The sequence below is a fragment of the Heterodontus francisci genome, chromosome 4, assembly GCF_036365525.1.
Source record: "Heterodontus francisci isolate sHetFra1 chromosome 4, sHetFra1.hap1, whole genome shotgun sequence".
NCBI classification, from domain to species: domain Eukaryota; kingdom Metazoa; phylum Chordata; class Chondrichthyes; order Heterodontiformes; family Heterodontidae; genus Heterodontus; species Heterodontus francisci.
This window is the reverse complement of record NC_090374.1, coordinates 150,140,481-150,158,469: the sequence shown is the minus strand read 5'-3', so window position 1 is coordinate 150,158,469 and position 17,989 is coordinate 150,140,481. Positions and strand designations below refer to the sequence as shown.

The 17,989-nt window shown below is 42.3% G+C and overlaps 1 protein-coding gene across 2 annotated transcripts in view; it reads left to right on the top strand.

Annotated features, from left to right (window-relative positions):
- Window positions 1-17,989, top strand: part of fbxo10 (F-box protein 10) — a 97,472-nt gene that overhangs the window by 41,789 nt on the left and 37,694 nt on the right. For both annotated transcript variants that reach the window (XM_068030321.1, XM_068030322.1), the window contains exons 4-6: window positions 9,696-9,845; window positions 12,697-12,833; window positions 14,129-14,199. In XM_068030321.1, coding sequence (XP_067886422.1) covers window positions 9,696-9,845; window positions 12,697-12,833; window positions 14,129-14,199 — 358 coding nt within the window. The remainder of the gene's footprint in view (window positions 1-9,695; window positions 9,846-12,696; window positions 12,834-14,128; window positions 14,200-17,989) is intronic.

Here is a 17,989-nt window from a genome sequence, read left to right as displayed (position 1 = left end):
AGTAGTGAGCTGAATCCTTTTGCTTCCCACATATCCAGATAGGTGCACTTTCCAACACAAGTCAGTGATAGAGAAGAGCACAAGCGCTAGCTGAGTTTTATCCTTGTCGGATTTTCCCTTCATTTGTCCAGGGCACTGATCAGTTATATTCCTTCGCTAAAATCAACTACTTCAGCACAGCCTCAGTGGTAACAGTCTCGCCTAGTCATCAGGTTGTATTATTCGACCTGCTGCAGGACTTGAGCACAGTTTTTTAGGCTGATAGTTGAATATAGTACAGGGGGAGTGCTTCATTGTTGGAGGTGCTTTTCTTGGATAAGATCCTGTCTTCCCCTTCTTGGGTGGATGTAAAAGATTCAGTGGCAGTTTTTGAACAAGAACAGGGTGTTTTCTCCCAGGTGTCCTTGTCAATATTTATTCCTCAACCAACATCACTAAAACGGAAGGTCATTTATTCCATTGCTGTTTGTGGCACCATGCTGTGTGAAAATGGCTCATTTTTCCTACATTTCAACAGTGACTAAACTTCAAAAGTATTTAATTAGAACTAACAAGCTTTTGAGACGTCCTGAGGTTGTGAAAGGCCCTAAATAAACACAAGTTCTTTCTTACGCTACACTTTTAGAGGCAGCCTAGGAGCAAACATTTGCATTAGGCTTTCCTCCATTATCCTCTGTGAACGGTATGCTTACCCATAAACCCCTCGAGCTCATCGCTGTTTACTACAGGCAACTATTCTAACAGAGCACAAAGTCCACTATAGACATTTCCGTCAGTAGTGACCTGGCAGAGGTCAGTTTTCCCGTTTAATATCAGGGTTCAATATTGTAATGTGCAGCCACGTTCAAACCTCACCAAGTATAGTGTGATGACAACCATCAGAGGGACAGGGATAGTGAATTCTAAAAATTCCAGAGTTAACTACCAGTCTGTGCTCTGAAAGAAAAGGTTCCTAGAGCCCAGGATTTTGTCTGTTTGATCTGTACCAAGCACTGTGCATATGATCTGATGGCAAAAGGTAGCTATTGATAATCCTGGAATGGCTAAAGTCAGGAGGTGGAAATGCATCCACTCGGATCTAGTTTTATTGTGTAGAGGATGCAATCAAAAGTTAATTTCTGCTATAACTTAGATGTTGTAGAAATTCTACGTATTTATAGAGAGAACTAATACAGTGCCTTTCATAACCTCAGGATGTCCCAAAGCGTTTCATAGTCAATGAAATACTTTTGAAGTGTAGTTACGTCACTAAATAAATGACCAGATAATTTGTCTTTAATGTTGGTTGAGGGACAAATATTGGCCAGGACATCGGAGAGAACACCCCAGCTCTTCCTGTAAGAGTACCCAATGATCTTTTACATCCATCTTAGAGGACAGACGGGGATTATTGTCTCATCTGCAAGACAGCATGCTCCACAGTGCAGCACTCCCTCAGTACTGCAGTGAAGTGTATGTATACACTGTATCTTCCTTGTTTATTCACTTATATAGGAAAATTGCAGGCTCTAAACAAACCTTCCGTCTATAATGATTTTTGATAGTTCACTATTTTCTTCTAAATGTCCATTTCTAAACAGTTGGATAGGAAGCCTAGCAACAAACGATTCCATAACAGGGCACCAAGTTGCATCATGATAATCTGCCTTTTGAACCAGCATTCATCAGCAGTGCATCGATTCAAGATGAAGGCTATAGTACCGGCTAAACTTAGATGCACAGTCATGTATGAGAGTGGAAGAAGAGAAAAAAGAGAATGTGAACTAGCTGAGCAAAGATTTAATATGAGGTAGGAGGAAATCGCCAAAAAGATGTTTTATAAAATTGAATTGGATTAATGGTTTTAAGCTTGGTTTACATAATCTCCTTGTGTAATTGAGGCTAAGAATACAAGCTGATAGATATGACCAGTTTGCAGAACAACAAATTTTTCTGGAACTTAAAGGTCTTGCTTCACAACATCAGTGATGTTTTTCCAGGTTTTATATTTATAGAGATTAAAAGAATGTTTAAAGAGAGAGTGTCACCATCAGTGCTATTCATAAAAATCTATTCAGAAAGAAATTTTAATTAACAATGCCAGAAAGTTCTGTTTCTAAATACTTTTGTCTAACTGGGAGCTGGTGAGAATAGGGTGAAATCAAGTGTTTAGGAATCATTGAACCAAATAGTTAAGCTTCTCTGAACAAACACATATCAAGGCGGCATGAGAGCAACATACTGTTTAAAAAGTGACATTCATTTAATTTTGAGATGCTGGTAGTGAGACTAAGCAAAGCTTGCTGCTGAAAGAAAAAGATGTTTAATGCAGAGCAGTTTCCATTGAATTATAATGAAATAGATATTCATAAACACAATAATTAGGTGTTGGTCTGACTCAGTTGGTAGCATTCGTGTCTTGGAGTCAGAAGACTATGGGTTCAGGACTTGAGCACATCATCTACCTTCAGTGCAGTATACATAACGTGTGCTGCATTGTTGGGGGTGGCATCTTTCAGATGAGACAGAAAACAAGGCTCCATCAGGTGGATGAAAAGATCTACGGGTACTGTTCAAAGAGCAGGGGAGTTCCCCTAATGTTCTAGTCAAAATTCCTCCCTTAACCAGTATAATTCACTTGTGAAGCATTTCAGGACAGCCTGAGGATATGAAAAGCAAATTCTGTATTCTCTCTCTTTGCATGTTCTTTCTGGAATCTTTTATTGACTCTGGATTCTGTGCGCTATAGTTCTGTTTCTGGGTGGCCATTTCCTTTTTTAAAAAAAACTATATACATTATGGACAGTTTTTATTTCCCTTCCCCATCCTGAATTGTTTTCCCTACGCTTCTCTCTTTAACCTTTCCTCACTCACATGATAATTTTGATTTGAACAGTACACTGAGCAACTGTTAGTGTACAGAGATTGAGGATTCAAATTTGACCCTAGTTCGATGCTGCCTAGGGCTTGCATTTTAATTCACTCACTTTGGATTCAAATATGACATCAACTGAGGCCAGGTAGAGTCTTTACGTATTAAATTGCACGTCAGTCCTTCAGTTTGCTGTGGAAAGGTATCACCTCTACAGCGACAATTTTTTCACACCACTTGGAACACTCCAGGTCAGGATAATTTCATTTCACTCAATTTTAAATCTGCTCATCTCATCTACTAAGTGTTTACTGAGTGGAAATAAATTGTAAAGAAATGATTATATATTTATAATTAGGTTGAGCATATAACAATAGTCCAGAATGTAATGATTTCATTATTTAGTTCTTAACATATTGTATTGAAAAATATAAAAATGCAGCTCCTTCAAATATTGAATTACCTTGAGCTGATAATTCTTGCTGGATTGAATTTTTATCTCATTATAATGCGCCCAAAAACATCCCTATTTCTGTAAAGTCCTTCAGCCGTACAACCCTCCAAACTCTGCGTTCCTCTAACTGTTGTGCATCTCCTACTTCTTTCGCCCCACCATTGAATTATATGCAGTGCCCTCAGCCATTTAGGCCCTAACCTCTGGAATTTCCGTGCAAATCTATTCACCTCTACACCTCTCTCTCCTTGATCATTATCTTACTGATTGTGCTCCTGTGAAATGTCTTGGGACATTTTACTGTGTTAATGGCTCTATATAAATGGGTAACTTGTCATCATCTTAACATTTTCAAGACTGATCTTTATGCTGTACTGGAATAAGACATAAAACAGCAATTTTCCAAATTGAATATAGTGGAATATTTGCTCCTTCTGTTTTTTTAAAGCGGATTTAAAAACTTCAGCATGCAGATGTGAAAAGAAAAAACTGAAAATCTGGGGAGATAAAAGGAGAAAATGCTTGAATCACAGCAGGCCGGTCAGTGTCTGGAGAGAATGGACAGTGTTTTGGACGGGGGCCTTCAAAAGTAAAAGATGGAGAAGCATTTTCAGTTTTAAAGGAAAGGGGCGAGGGGAGACTGGTATTTCAAGCACAGGGCAGCAGTTAATGGTTTGAATGAGCTGTCGCCTCCTTAAAAGAAAAGCAGGAGATTCTTACATGATGTATCAAAAAAAAAACACTAACCTTAATTTTATGCCATCTAACAACCACCTGCATTTCTTTTAAATAGACTGCAGGTTGTTCAACCCATTAACTTCCTCACTGTGCTTGACATATGTTCCCAGCATTTTTTCTTGTAATGTCTTCTATCAGTAAAATGCAATTGATCTTAAGTTGTCCCGTGACCAAAAAATGCTCTGGTGTAGCTGCCAAGAACAATTGCTTAGATGAATTTTTTGGAAGAGCTCAGATGACATCTTCAATCATGAGAGCAAAGCTTGAACAGTTTATCTCGTCTTTTCTAAGTTAGTTGGTCATAGCAGGATGATAGTCAAGTGTTACAGTTGGCTCAGGATCCCTGGCTAGAGAAGGGAAGAAAATATCATCCTGGTATTGACTGCTGTCCAGTGAGCCCTGTTGTCAAATGGATATGTGCAATGTTGATTAAGGACAGAATTGGTTAATGGTATCCACCTTCAACAGAGCCAGCCACTACTCACTGTTGAGGCCAGTGGTGAGAAATCATTGACTTTCATAGGAACATAGCAACAAGAGAGTAGACCATTCAGCTTGTTCCACCATTCTATTAGATCACAGCCAATCTCTACTTCAACTGCATTTACCCATCTTTGCTCCATATTCATTGATACCCTTACCTTACAAAAGTCCTTTGATCTCAATCTTAAAAATTTTAATTGGCCCAGCATCCATGGCTATTTGAAGGAGGGAGGTCCAGATTTCCACTACCCTTTGTGTGGAAAAAGTGCTTCCTTATTTCACTTCTGAATAACCTAGCTGTAATTTGAAGAATATTCTCCTTTGTTCTGGAATCTTCTACCAGAGGAAATAATTTCTCTGTACCTATCCTATTGAAATCTTTAAAATTAAAGACCTTGATTAGATTATCCCACAACCTTCTAAGCTTTAGGAAGCACAAGCCATTAATGCAACTTGACCTTATATTTTTAACTTTTTTTAAGCCCTGGCAGCATTCTGGTGAACCTGAACTGAACCTCTACCTTTCCCAAAACTTAATATAGCATTCTAGGTGGGGTCTGACCAAGGCTTTGTACAATTGAAGCATCACTTCCTTACTTTTTAAATTCCAACCTCTTTTGAAGTTAAGGTCAACAATTTCATTAATCTTCTTTCATCACTTTTTATATCTGTGTACAAGCTTGGAGTGATTTCTGTCCACTTCGAGTGTCTCACCAGTAAGTAAATAGTCCTATTTGTCATTTTCGGATCCAAAGTAGATGACCTCACACTTTCCCGACATTGAACTCCATCTGCCATAGTTTTTCCCCACACCTGCTCCCATCTACACAATTTAACGTGCCTCCTAACTTAGTGTAATCTGCAAATTTGGATATAAAACTCTTCATCCAAGATATTGATATATGGTAAATACATGATGCCCCAGTCGATTCCAGGGTGCACCACTTGCCACATCCAGCCAAACACAGTACATTTCCTTTATCCCTACTATCTCCTACCTTTCAACCAGTTACCAACCTAGGTCACAAGATTGCCTCCAATTCCGTGTGCTGTCATCTTTGAGGGCCCCTCTCAAACCGCTGTGGGGTGATACTAGAGGCACCCATTTTGTGAGATCTTGGATTAGGATTTTGGCCTCTCCCCAAGACTCTCCTTTCCACTCTGCCATTTTTTTCTAACCAATTGTAGCACACTGCCATGCAATATTACACTTGACTGACTCACTCCTTGTACTAAAAGGAGTCATTGTGGAAAGGAAGAGAAGGTTCTGCTGTGTATTTACTTTTCTGCTTTAATAAGATTTTTTTTCAGATTAACATCACGCCATGCAAATTCAGCACCTCACAGATGTAGCAGATATTATCCTAGAGACTGAAACAAACATTCACAAAGAACATGGGAATTTTAAACTTCACCACCTGAGTGTTAGTCTGGTGGAGTACATGATCCGTCCACTTAGAACCGCCTGATTTCCATTCCATTGATTTCAATCAAGTTTTCGTCCTTCTGGCTCCACAGGAATGTTTTGTATTAAATTTACATTAAAAAAATTTGCCTTTCATTGGCTACTGAAGAATCCTGAGCGGGGCAGGCTCAGCACCTGCTCCGCTCATCAGAAACCAGTTTTCCAGACGGGTCCTTCAACATGTGTTAGGCCTCTAATTAATATATGTAACAGGCCTAAAGCCTGTTTTAGGCAGCTCCTGATGAATTTAGCATTGGCTGAAATGCTGTCCCACTGCTAAATTTGTCAGCATTGCGCCTATTGTACACTTTAAAAACAATGCAGTGCAAACCAATTTTGTAACCCCTTCTGGCTGCAATTTCGAAACTCTGGTAAAACAGACTCTTTCCCTTTCCCTCACCACCTGCCCAAAATATAATTTCAATCCCTCTGAAGGTTTACAAAAATAAAAAGCAATTGATTGCTGCATCTTTCATCGAATTTTACAGCACAGGAGGCCATTTGGCCCATTGAACCTGTGCTGACTCTTTGAAAGAGCTTTCTAATTATACCTACTTCCCTGGTCTTTCCCCATAGCCCTGAAAATTTTTCCTAATATTGGTCAACAACCATTCACAGAAGATTGCACTTCTCAATATTGAGTTGATGACCAAAGTTGATTAGAAAATCCAAGATTCAGTGTGATGGCTTTGGTTAGTTAATCGTTTAGTATATTAGACATTCCACCGTACATTTTTTTTTTAGCAACTTGTACCTTGTGAAGCCCACTGTAGCCTGCTTTTCTTTTGAGACTCATTACATTCTCTTGCTAGTAATACAAATGCAAATTAAAATTCAACACACAAAAATCCATTCTTCTGTCACAATTCTGTTTCTTTTCCCATAATCATTTCATCATTATTTAAGCTGCACATTGCCTTATTTCACCAAGAAGGCCAATACTGTGGATTTGGTTTGATGATCAGTCGGATGTGCTTTTCCACAAGATTCTCTCTCCCTTGTAGTACTTCTGTTTTGATATCTTGCATGCTGAGTTTTTCTGTTAATTTTCTGATGCACTCTCTTTGTGCACACCAAGAAAGAAAGAAAACAATGTGTTAAGTACAGTGAATTTGAAAGAATTCCATAATAAAACAGAATATCAGGAGAGGGACCTGAATTAAAAATTTAATGTGTCAAGGAAGGTGTATTTTGGGAGAATGAGGAATTCAGCTAATGAGATGCAGAACTCTAGGGAACGTTTTATATGCGGATCAATGAGTCAAGCTAGTACCTGATGCCCACAAGTGGTTGAGTTGAAAGCAGAGGTAGAAGTAGACTGTGAGACTTTGTAAATAGGACCTTGTCTTCTGGTAAGATAAACCTGCAAACAGTGTGCTAGAGCAAAAACCATTATCAGACACTGGGTTAAACACAGAAAATGATGGAAATGCACAAGTCTGTTTCTTTGCTTCGATGTACTATACTACTTTATTGAATTTTTATTATCTGCTTTGTTAACATGCCCTCCATTCCAACAGCCTATGTCCTCTTGAAGTCCATTACTGTCTTCCTCACTGTTTACTATATTTCCAAGTTTTGTTCCCTGCAAATCTCAAAATTGTGCCCCGTGCCCCCACATCCAGTTATTAATGTATATCAAAAACAGCAGTGGTCCTGGTATTGAACTTTCATGTATTCAGTATTGGTAATTCTAGCACAGTTGCAGATTAAAAGCCAGTTACGCTTTGTACAATAATTATACATCTGTTATCCTGGTTACGTGGGTGTTCTTTGTAATTGACTTAACCTTTTCTTCGCAATTATCCATATAATGCCATTGTTTCATTTTTTTTTTACTTGAGATGTTTTCCTCATGTTTGGCACCTCTGACCAGTCCTGTCAGCAAAGTGTCACTCCTTTGACACAGACATTGCACTTACAGGATATTGCCTAAGTAATTTGAAACGTGTCTAGCGATAAAAATATGACACCTTGTGGCTGTATTTCAGCTGCAAAGTTATCACTTGCCTTCGTGTGGTCGTCTTTAACTCGAGGAGATGGTAGATTAATTCATGGTTTAAATTCAAAAAACTCCCAACAGTCGTGACTAAACTGGTCTGACCACATCAGTTTGTGTATTGAGGAAGCAGGGACTGGTTCCTTTGTTCCAACACTGTCAGCTAGTATGCAAAAAAAGTCTTTCTGGCGAGGGGCCTGGCAATTCCTTGTGATAGGCCCTCTTCTCTTCCTAGCAACAATTTTAAGTTTTAATGTTCATGTGACGAAATAATGTGTGCCTCGTTCTTGGCAGATGGGGATCTGCGTGACAACATCCATAGAGATAGATGTGCCATCAAACACCTTTTGAAAGTCCCTAAACAGAATATCAGCCACACTTCCATAATCAGCCCTCTCTGTTACTTCGAAGAAATCAATCAAGTTAGTCAAACAAGATTTGTCTTCAAGATTTTCAGCTGATCAGGAAGCCAGTATGGATTTGTAAAGGGTAGATTATGCCTGGCGAATCTGATTTGAATTTTTGAAAGGTGACTAAAGTAGTAGAAGGGGAAGAAGGCAGATAAAGGCACAGCCGTCAGTGGTGGGATGAAGGAAGGGGCTTGGGCGAGGTCAAAATAGCAGAATTCTCGGAGGATTGTAGGGCGGGAGGGGTTTTCTAAGGTTGGGCCTTGATTTAACCTCTCCTATGAGAGATAACTGGCTGAATGTTACAAGCCCGCCCCTGAAAGAAATGTCGGCCCACACATGTTGCGGCGGCTCATTTAAATAGCCGGGGTGGACTGTCCATCCCCGGCAATGGCGTCAGTGCCTGTGCCCAGGCTCTGACGCAATTTTTAAAAGGCTGTCAGCTCTCTTGGGAGATTTAAACTTTTAAAGTTCAATGGAATGAAATTAAATAAATACATCTATTTTTTGCTCCTCTCCCACCCTTCCATAACAATTAAATTAGTTATTTTCCCTTCTCACAACATATACCTTTGTCATCAGACCTTCCCCCGCATGCCCCCCCCCCTGACCCGCCAAACTGCACAAACTTTAACCTACAACCCTGCCCACCATCCCTTACACCCATGACGTTAATTTGACCCCGTCCCCCTGCATTGAGAAACTTACCTCCTTCCCACCAGTGTTCCGCCTTGTTTCCCCGGAGGGCGATCCGAAGGCACGGCAGTGTCGGCCACCAGGGTGAAGATCACAGCGGGACATCAGCAAGTGATGTGAAATTAATTAATTCAGGTGTTTTAATTTATTTAAATATTTAAATTGCAGTCCTGTCTGCAAGGAACGGGGAGAGCTGCCAAGAATCCTCGCCGCCGCCATGAATATTGGGCGGAGTCCTGCTGGCGTTGAGGTCCGTGGCAGGGCTCATCTGGGGCCATCTTCACCCGCGCCCTCCCCCCCCGCCCCCGCCCCCATGGATCCCGACGTCGAGGACTGCATAAAATCCAGCCCAGCATCTCCTAGGTGTCGATCTAGATTATGTTCTTAAATCGGTGGAGTGAGAACCCCCTGCTGACTCATATGAGTGCCACCACTGAGTCAAGGCTGACCATTTGTGCTGAATTACCACAAAATTCAACTGTATAATGAATTAATACAATGTGTAATTAGAAGCTTGTGAATCTGGGTGGCAGCTGTAGTTTAGTGTTAATCAAATATGCTCTGTTTGGTAGATAGCTAATAGTCCTTCTTCTTGCCCTCAGATTATAATGATAAAGAATGAAATTAGTCAATGCAAAGCATCAGGAATCTTTTTACGATTGGCAGCAGGTGGTCTAATTGCAGACAACAACATCCACTCCAATTCAGAGGCTGGTATTGATATCCGGAAGGGAGCCAACCCTTTGATTCTGGTAATTAACCCTTTGTTTTGCATGACTGTTTGCTGCCATTGATTTTTGACCATCTCAGTATAGCTCTTGATTCCAAACAGGAATTATTTAAACTGGTTGAATCAGAATTTACTTCTAAATGCACAAGAATATTTTTCCATTCAACGTTCGTTGAAAAATAGTCTTGTGGGTTTTTTATATAGCAATACCATCACTGACATTTCGAGTAACATAGCGTATTGCACATTTTTTACTTTTTGATGTCTGAGTCTGAATCTGAATTCAGCCCAAATTGATGGGATGAAAATCTCCACCACTCTTCTGGCTGTACTGATTGTACATGAATGACTTTGGGCTTTGTCCTAGTGAGCAGCACCTCTCAGTACAAAGCCTCCAATTTGCACAAATTGTCATTAAATTGGAGATCACTCTTAGAAAGGTAATCAGCAAAGCTGCTACGGGAAATGGAAATGTCACTCCTCCGATATTGGGATTAAACTGTGCTGGAGCAGAATAGAGAGAGACTTACTCCACCTATCCCATATTTGGCTGTTCAGTGTGGTGAATGCTTTTTTTTTATTTAGAGATACAGTACTGAAACAGGCCCTTCGGCCCACCGAGTCTGTGCCGACCAACCACCCATTTATACTAATCCTACATTAATCCCATATTCCTACCACATCCCCACCTTCCCTCAATTCCCCTGCCTACACTAGGGGCAATTTATAATGGCCAATTTACCTATCAACCTGCAAGTCTTTGGCTGTGGGAGGAAACCGGAGCACCCGGCGGAAACCCACGCGGTCACGGGGGCGAACTTGCAAACTCCGCACAGGCAGTACCCAGAATCGAACCCGGGTCACTGGAGCTGTGAGGCTGCGGTGCTAACCACTGCGCCACTGTGCCGCCCCACAGCAGCCACAGCAGTTCCTTCCCACAACAGCCCCATTCTTCACTCCAATCTATATAGAAGGATGCAAAGATTTTTTTTGGATCATCCTACATCTTTTCTTGCTTTCTACCCCCAATGCGCAAGTCTCTGGTTTTTTTAATAGCATTGGAAATTGAGCAGGGTGAAAACAAACCCACGTTCGATATAAACTTAGAGACCCAGTTAATCAAAACTGATTATATTGATGTGTTGATTAGCCAGAAAGCAACTGATATTTTTCCATTCACCCATTTTCTCCCATCTCTTCCTATTTTTCTGAAGGCTGGGTTTTTTCGGAACATAGGAACAGGGGTAGGCCATTCAGCCCCTCAAGCCTGTCCCGCCATTCAACGAGTTCATGGCTGATCCGCGGCCTAACTCCATATACCTGCCTTTGGCCCATATCCCTTAATATCTTTGCTTAACAAAAATCTATCTCAGATTTAAAATTAACAACTGTTCTAGCTTCAACTGCTGTTTGTGGGAGCGAGTTCCAAACCTCTACCACCCTTTGTGTGAAGAAGTGCTTCCTAACATCTCTCCTGAATGGTCTGGTCCTAATTTTTAGACTATGCCCCATAGTTTTAGAATCTCCAACCAGTGGAAATAGTTTATCTTTATCTGTCTTTTCCTGTTAATATCTTGAAGACTTCAATCAGATTACCCCTTAACCTTCTAAATTCTAGCGAAAACAGGCCTAATTTGTGTAATCTCTCCTCTTAACGTAACCCTTGTAGTCCAGGTATCGTTCTTGTATACCTTTGTTGCACTCCCTCCAAGGCCAATATATCCTTTCTAAGGTGTGGTGCCCAGAACTGCTCACAGTACTCCAAGTGGGGTCTAACCACGGTTTTGTACAGCTACAGCATAACCTCTGTGTCTTTATACTCCAATCCTCTGGATATAAAGGCTAGCATTCCATTAGCCTTTTTGATTATTTTCTGCACTTGCTCGTGGAATTTTAAAAATCTATGCACCTGAACCCCCAAGTCTCTTTGGACATCCACTGTACTTAACCTCTTCCCATTTAGAAAGTACCCTGCTCTATCCTTTTTTGGTCCAAAATGGATAACCTCACACTTGCCCGCATTGAAATCCATCTCCCACAGTTTGCCCACTCACCTAGTCTGTCAATATCTCTTTGCAGTTTTATGCTATCATCTAGACTGTCTACAATGCTGCCTAACTTTGTATCAGCAAATTTGGATATATGACTTATTATGCCATCATCCAAGTCGTTAATGAATAATGTGAATAATTGAGACCCCAACACAGATCCCTGTGGGACGCCACTGGTCACATCCTGCCAATCAGAGTACTTACCCATTATCCCCACTCTCTTGTCGCCTACCACTCCACATATTTAGCTCAACATGCTGATGATCTTGTTCAGTTGCACATTCTTCATGAATAAAGATTGATGATCGTCAATAGACTATTCTGTCATGGCGTTGGGCAGGAATGGCTTACATCATCACCTGGCATCCGGGAAGAATCACTGGGTTGGGATCAGAAGCCAGAGCTAATTCGTCTGAGGCTAATTATAGCTTCCAACACCCTAATACTGAAGCATTTGCCTATCTTGAACATCCACACATGGTCTAGGTGGAGAGTATGGCTCCCTCTGTCTGTCCCAACTATATCCCTTAACCCCAGTCTCGAGTGGAGTACCCTTACTGTGTACCCCATCCTATTCCTAGCAACATGGACTTGGGGTTGAATCTGTGTGGTTGGGGTTGGGGGGATGTTCCGCTCTGCATGGATCAGCTACTCAACCAGAGCCACAACAGAGCTATTTTGTAATGGCCTAACAATGTTTTCAGTTTGAATCTGAATTTTCAGAAAAAGCAGTTCCTGGTCTTCTAGTGCTGTGTGGCAAAGGTGACAGCATTCAAGCAGTAATACTCCATTGTAATGTTTCTCTCTTGCTTTGCTCTGCAGTGTAACCAGATACATAGTGGCCATCGCTCAGGGATTGTTGTGCTCGGGAATGGAAAAGGCATCATTCGTAGTAATCGAATCTATGGAAATAAAGAAGCTGGCATCTACATTTTATATAATGGAAACCCTGTGGTGAGGTGAGTGCTCCCACTTGCAGCTTCTGTCATTTTGGTCCTAATCTCTTGGGCACAGCTGTGGCTCCTGGGTTTTGTGTAATGTCTGACTGAGCGTTAAAGATATTTGCATAACCTAGAGTCTTTTAAATACATTAGTAGTAGCTGAGAATTGCATTTGTTCCTTAGCACCTGAGATATAAATAGGCAATAACACCAGCCTTTCCTCAAGAGTTATTGCTGAATTTACAAATCCCATGTTGCATTACCTCCATTGTGTGTATGTCATGAATAGTTAAATGCAATCTGCACAAATACAATCTTCATTAAAATGTAACAGTGGAAAAAGGTACATTGTGCATTTAGACTTGTAACAAAGTCTGGAAGTCTTGATATCAGCCATTCCACTGAGTTTTGCGAAAACATGGTTTCAGAGCATTGATCTTTTATTTTGGAAAAGAGGCTTTGGAATATTCCCAAGCTAAGGTCTGATTTAGGTACTGAGTATTTTCAAAAGACAACTATAAATGACTTGTGGCGATAATAAAACTCCCCATCAAAGTTATTATACTATAGTTACAATCTTTTTTAGCATGAATTCTAGCTGATAAAGTCTCCTGTGGGAAAGGTGTTGGGGATAAAGTAGTTAATGTTTTTATGGTAACTCAAGCAGACAGTAACATTGTTCAGTTCCAAAATAACTAGCTCAGGTTTTGAGGTGATGTGGCATTCTTGGCTTTGAGTCAGAAGCTTGTGGGTTCAAGTCCTGCTTCAGAGACTTGAGCACAAAACCCAGGCTGATTTTAGTGCAGTACTGAGAGTGCTGCAATGTTCTGTCTTTTGGAGGAGATGTTAAACCAAGTTTCTGCCTTCTTGTCAGGCAGTCCTGGTTAATATTTAACTCTCAACAAATATCACTTAAAAACAGATTATCTGGTCATTTACTTCATTGCTGTTTGTGGATCTTGCTGGCCCAACTGACTGCCACATTTCCTACATTAAAAGAGTGACTGCACATCAAAAGTACTTTTATTGGCTGTGGGGAATCCTGAGGTCGTAAAAGATGCTATATAAATGTAAGTTTGTTCTTCACTTACTCACTCAAAGTGCTGAGTGTCATCGATGTACTTGTGAAAACTACTAGGTGACATTCCAGAGGAGAAGCATCTAAAGGAGAAGTGGTTGGGGATAAGACTGGAACCCTGGGGTATGCCAGTAGTGAGTGTGGAGGTGTTGCCAGAAATTTCCCCCTTTAATCTTCACTAACATAGACAGTAACACTTCGTAGTCCAGTATGTTGATGATGTGTCTCTTCACAGTGGGAATCACATCTACCAAGGACTTGCCGCAGGTGTTGCAGTGAATGAAAATGGAAGGGGCCAAATATTAGGTCAGTATGCAGCCTCACAACATGCAAAGCACTGGGCTTTTCAACCAGAGACACACATATTTGAACTGCGCATTCTGAGTCGATGCTTATCTTGCTATTCTATATTTTATGCCTTTTAAGAAACTGACAGAGGGTGTATTTTTAATATGTCTTACTGTTTGTATAACCTTTCTCAAGTCTGATTTGCCTGTTGTATTGGAATAAAAAGTACCTGTTGTCACGCTAGGCCCCCACCTGCCAACAATGAGGCACGTCAATTTTTTCATGAACATTGATTTTTAACTGTTGTTGGAGCGAGGAAAGGACTTGTTAAACAGATCAGTCATGGCTGGGAAATACATTTGCATATTAACAGACAGTGTTTGGAAGGACAAAGCAGCCATTCCCTGATGCATTCAACCCACAATGGACTTTTGATCACCAGACGTTGAAGGTGGGGGAGCTCACATTCCAGGTTGACTGCTCAGATGGCCAAATACATAAACGGACAAACGTTCAAACCACTTCGTCACATGACTAACCTGCTGGGCAACCTGAGTGTTTTGTATTTGTACAAACGGTTTGGGCAGGAAGCTGAATGCTCCTGGACTGAGAAGGTCTCTCCTGGCTGGCTCGCCACAGCGCCTCTCCTGTCTGCCTGCTCCCATGTCTTTCTCACAAGCCTCTGAATCCACTGAAGCCACATGGACCCCAAGAGAGAAAAGTCTCCAACAGTGAACAAGGTTTAAGAAGAATACTGGGCCTCAACGAAAAGCAAGATTTACCTACAATCAAGGACTCTGCAGTGAACTCGAAGAACTGTAACAACAACTCTTCAGATATTGCCTCAGACTTTTCCAATTTATTTCTTCTGTTTTCTTTCTGTCTCTATCTGCATGTGTGTATCACATATGCATGCTAGCGTGGGTGCGTCGTGTATCCATAGGGCTTGACCGAATTAGAGTTTAAGTTGAATAAATTTCAACTTTTCTTTAAACCTAAGAAAGCCTGTTTGTACTAGTTTCTTTGCCTTATAATTGGAAAATGGTGAACAAGGATTCATCAAGGGGGAACTAAAAACACTGTGTTTTAAAATAAAACCCTGTTACAGTAAGACCAGGTGAAGGCTGAAAGTGACCCCTAGACACCTTTCTCACCTGGTCATAACACTTTGTTTCCACTAATGTTCACAACCTTTCAAAAAACAGAATCCATCAGGGTAGAGTTCTCTTCCCCAGACTTGACCCATATGAACTTTGCAACTCTTGACTGTGTTCATGGTTTGATCAGATAGTTGGAGATTGGAGCTCTTCTGTTAATGGAAGTACAGAAATAATTGAAGTCCTTAACCATTAACATTAACCCCACTGCCTTGTGGGCGTCTCGGGAGAGACCAAGGCTAAGGGAGTAAACCCTAACAGAAAATCCGGAGCGGAACCCCGTAGGCGGTTTATGTGTCACCTTTGGCATGTTTCCGGCAGTTCCTGCAACCATACCGGTGCCAAATGTTGTGCTCTGCACTCCTTTGGACCCCACCAGAAAGGCCGAGAGGGGGGTTTTGACGATTGGGCAACTCTCAACCTCCATACATTCGCCCAGGCATGCACCATGGAGAAGTCACTCCATAGTTGCCTCACAGCGACTGAAACAACACGGAAGGCAACAGTTACGGGTTATAAGTCCAGCTAAACTGGCGTAGAAATTGGGCGCCACGGGTTGCCTTTGTCGGTGGGTGAGGTCATCGCACCTCACTGGACAGCTACCGCCCGCCTCAAACCGGGCAGCCCCCAGTCAATAAGGTTCTGTCCCGCCACAGTCCACCTGCTTCAATGGGTGCTTGGAGCTCAGGGTCATTGCCTGAAAAGTGGACTGCAACACCGCACCAAACAACATGAAAAAAGGAAAGAAGGTACCAGCCCTTCGCTTTGCAAGCTGGAACGTCAGAACTATGTGTCCTGGCCTGTCGGAAGACCTTGCACAAATCAACAATTCTCGGAAGACTGCCATCATTAACAACGAGCTCAGTAGACTCAATGTAGACATTGCAGCACTTCAGGAGACACGCCTCCCCGCGAGTGGATCTCTAGCAGAGCAAGACTACACCTTCTGGCAGGGCAGGGATCCTGAAGAACCAAGACAACATGGAGTGGGCTTCGCCATCAGAAACTCCTTGCTCAGCATGATGGAGCCTCCCTCAAATAGCTCGGAACGCATACTGTCCATCCGACTGCTCACCACCTCTGGTCCAGTACACCTACTCAGCATCTATGCTCCAACACTCTGCTTCCCACCTGAAGCTAAAGACCAGTTCTACGAGGAACTCCATAACATCATTAGCAGCATACCCAATACCGAACACCTGTTCCTGCTGGGGGACTTTAATGCCAGGGTTGGGGCCGACCATGACTCATGGCCCTCCTGCCTTGGGCGCTATGGCATTGGAAGGATGAATGAGAACGGGCAGAGACTGCTTGAGTTGTGTACCTATCATAACCTCTGCAATACCAACTCGTTCTTTCACACTAAACCCTGTCACCAGGTTTCATGGAGGCACCCAAGATCGCGTCGTTGGCACGAGCTAGACCTCATCGTCACAAGGCGAGCCTCCTTAAACAGTGTACAAATCACATGCAGCTTCCGCAGTGCAGACTGTGACACCGACCACTCCCTGGTGTGCAGCAAGGTTAGACTCAGACCAAAGAAGTTGCATCATTCCAAGCAGAAGGGCCACCCGCGCATCCACACGAGCAGAATTTCTCATCCACAGCTGTTACAAAAAGTTCTAAATTCACTTGTAACAGCCCTTCAAAACACTCCCACAGGGGATGCTGAGACCAAGTGGGCCCACATCAGAGACGTTATCTATGGGTCAGCTTTGACCACCTGCGGCAAACGTGCGAAGAGAAATGCAGACTGGTTTCAATCTCATTTTGAAGAGCTGGAACCTGTCATAGCCGCTAAGCGCATTGCACTGTTGAACTACAAGAAAGCCCCCAGCGAGTTAACATCTGTAGCACTTAAAGCAGCCAGAAGCACTGCACAAAGAACAGCCAGGCGCTGCGCAAATGACTACTGGCAACACCTATGCAGTCATATTCAGCTGGCCTCAGACACCGGAAACATCAGAGGAATGTATGATGGCATTAAGAGAGCTTTTGGGCCAACCATCAAGAAGATTGCCCCCCTCAAGTCTAAATCAGGGGACATAATCACTGACCAACGCAAACAAATGGACCGCTGGGTTGAGCACTACCTAGAACTGTACTCCAGGGAGAATGTTGTCACTGAGACTGCCCTCAATGCAGCCCAGCCTCTACCAGTCAGGGATGAGCTGGACATACAGCCAACCAAATCGGAACTCAGTGATGCCATTGATTCTCTAGCCAGCGGAAAAGCCCCTGGGAAGGACGGCATTACCCCTGAAATAATCAAGAGTTCCAAGCCTGCTATACTCTCAGCACTACATGAACTGCTTTGCCTGTGCTGGGACGAGGGAGCAGTACCTCAGGACATGCGCGATGCCAATATCATCACCCTCTATAAAAACAAAGGTGACCGCGGTGACTGCAACAACTACTGTGGAATCTCCCTGCTCAGCATAGTGGGGAAAGTCTTTGCTCGAGTCGCTCCAAACAGGCTCCAGAAGCTAGCCGAGTGCGTCTACCCTGAGGCACAGTGTGGCTTTCGTGCAGAGCGATCGACCGTTGATATGCTGTTCTCCCTTCGTCAGATACAGGAGAAATGCCACGAACAACAGATGCCTCTCTACATTGCTTTCATTGATCTCACCAAAGCCTTTGACCTCGTCAGC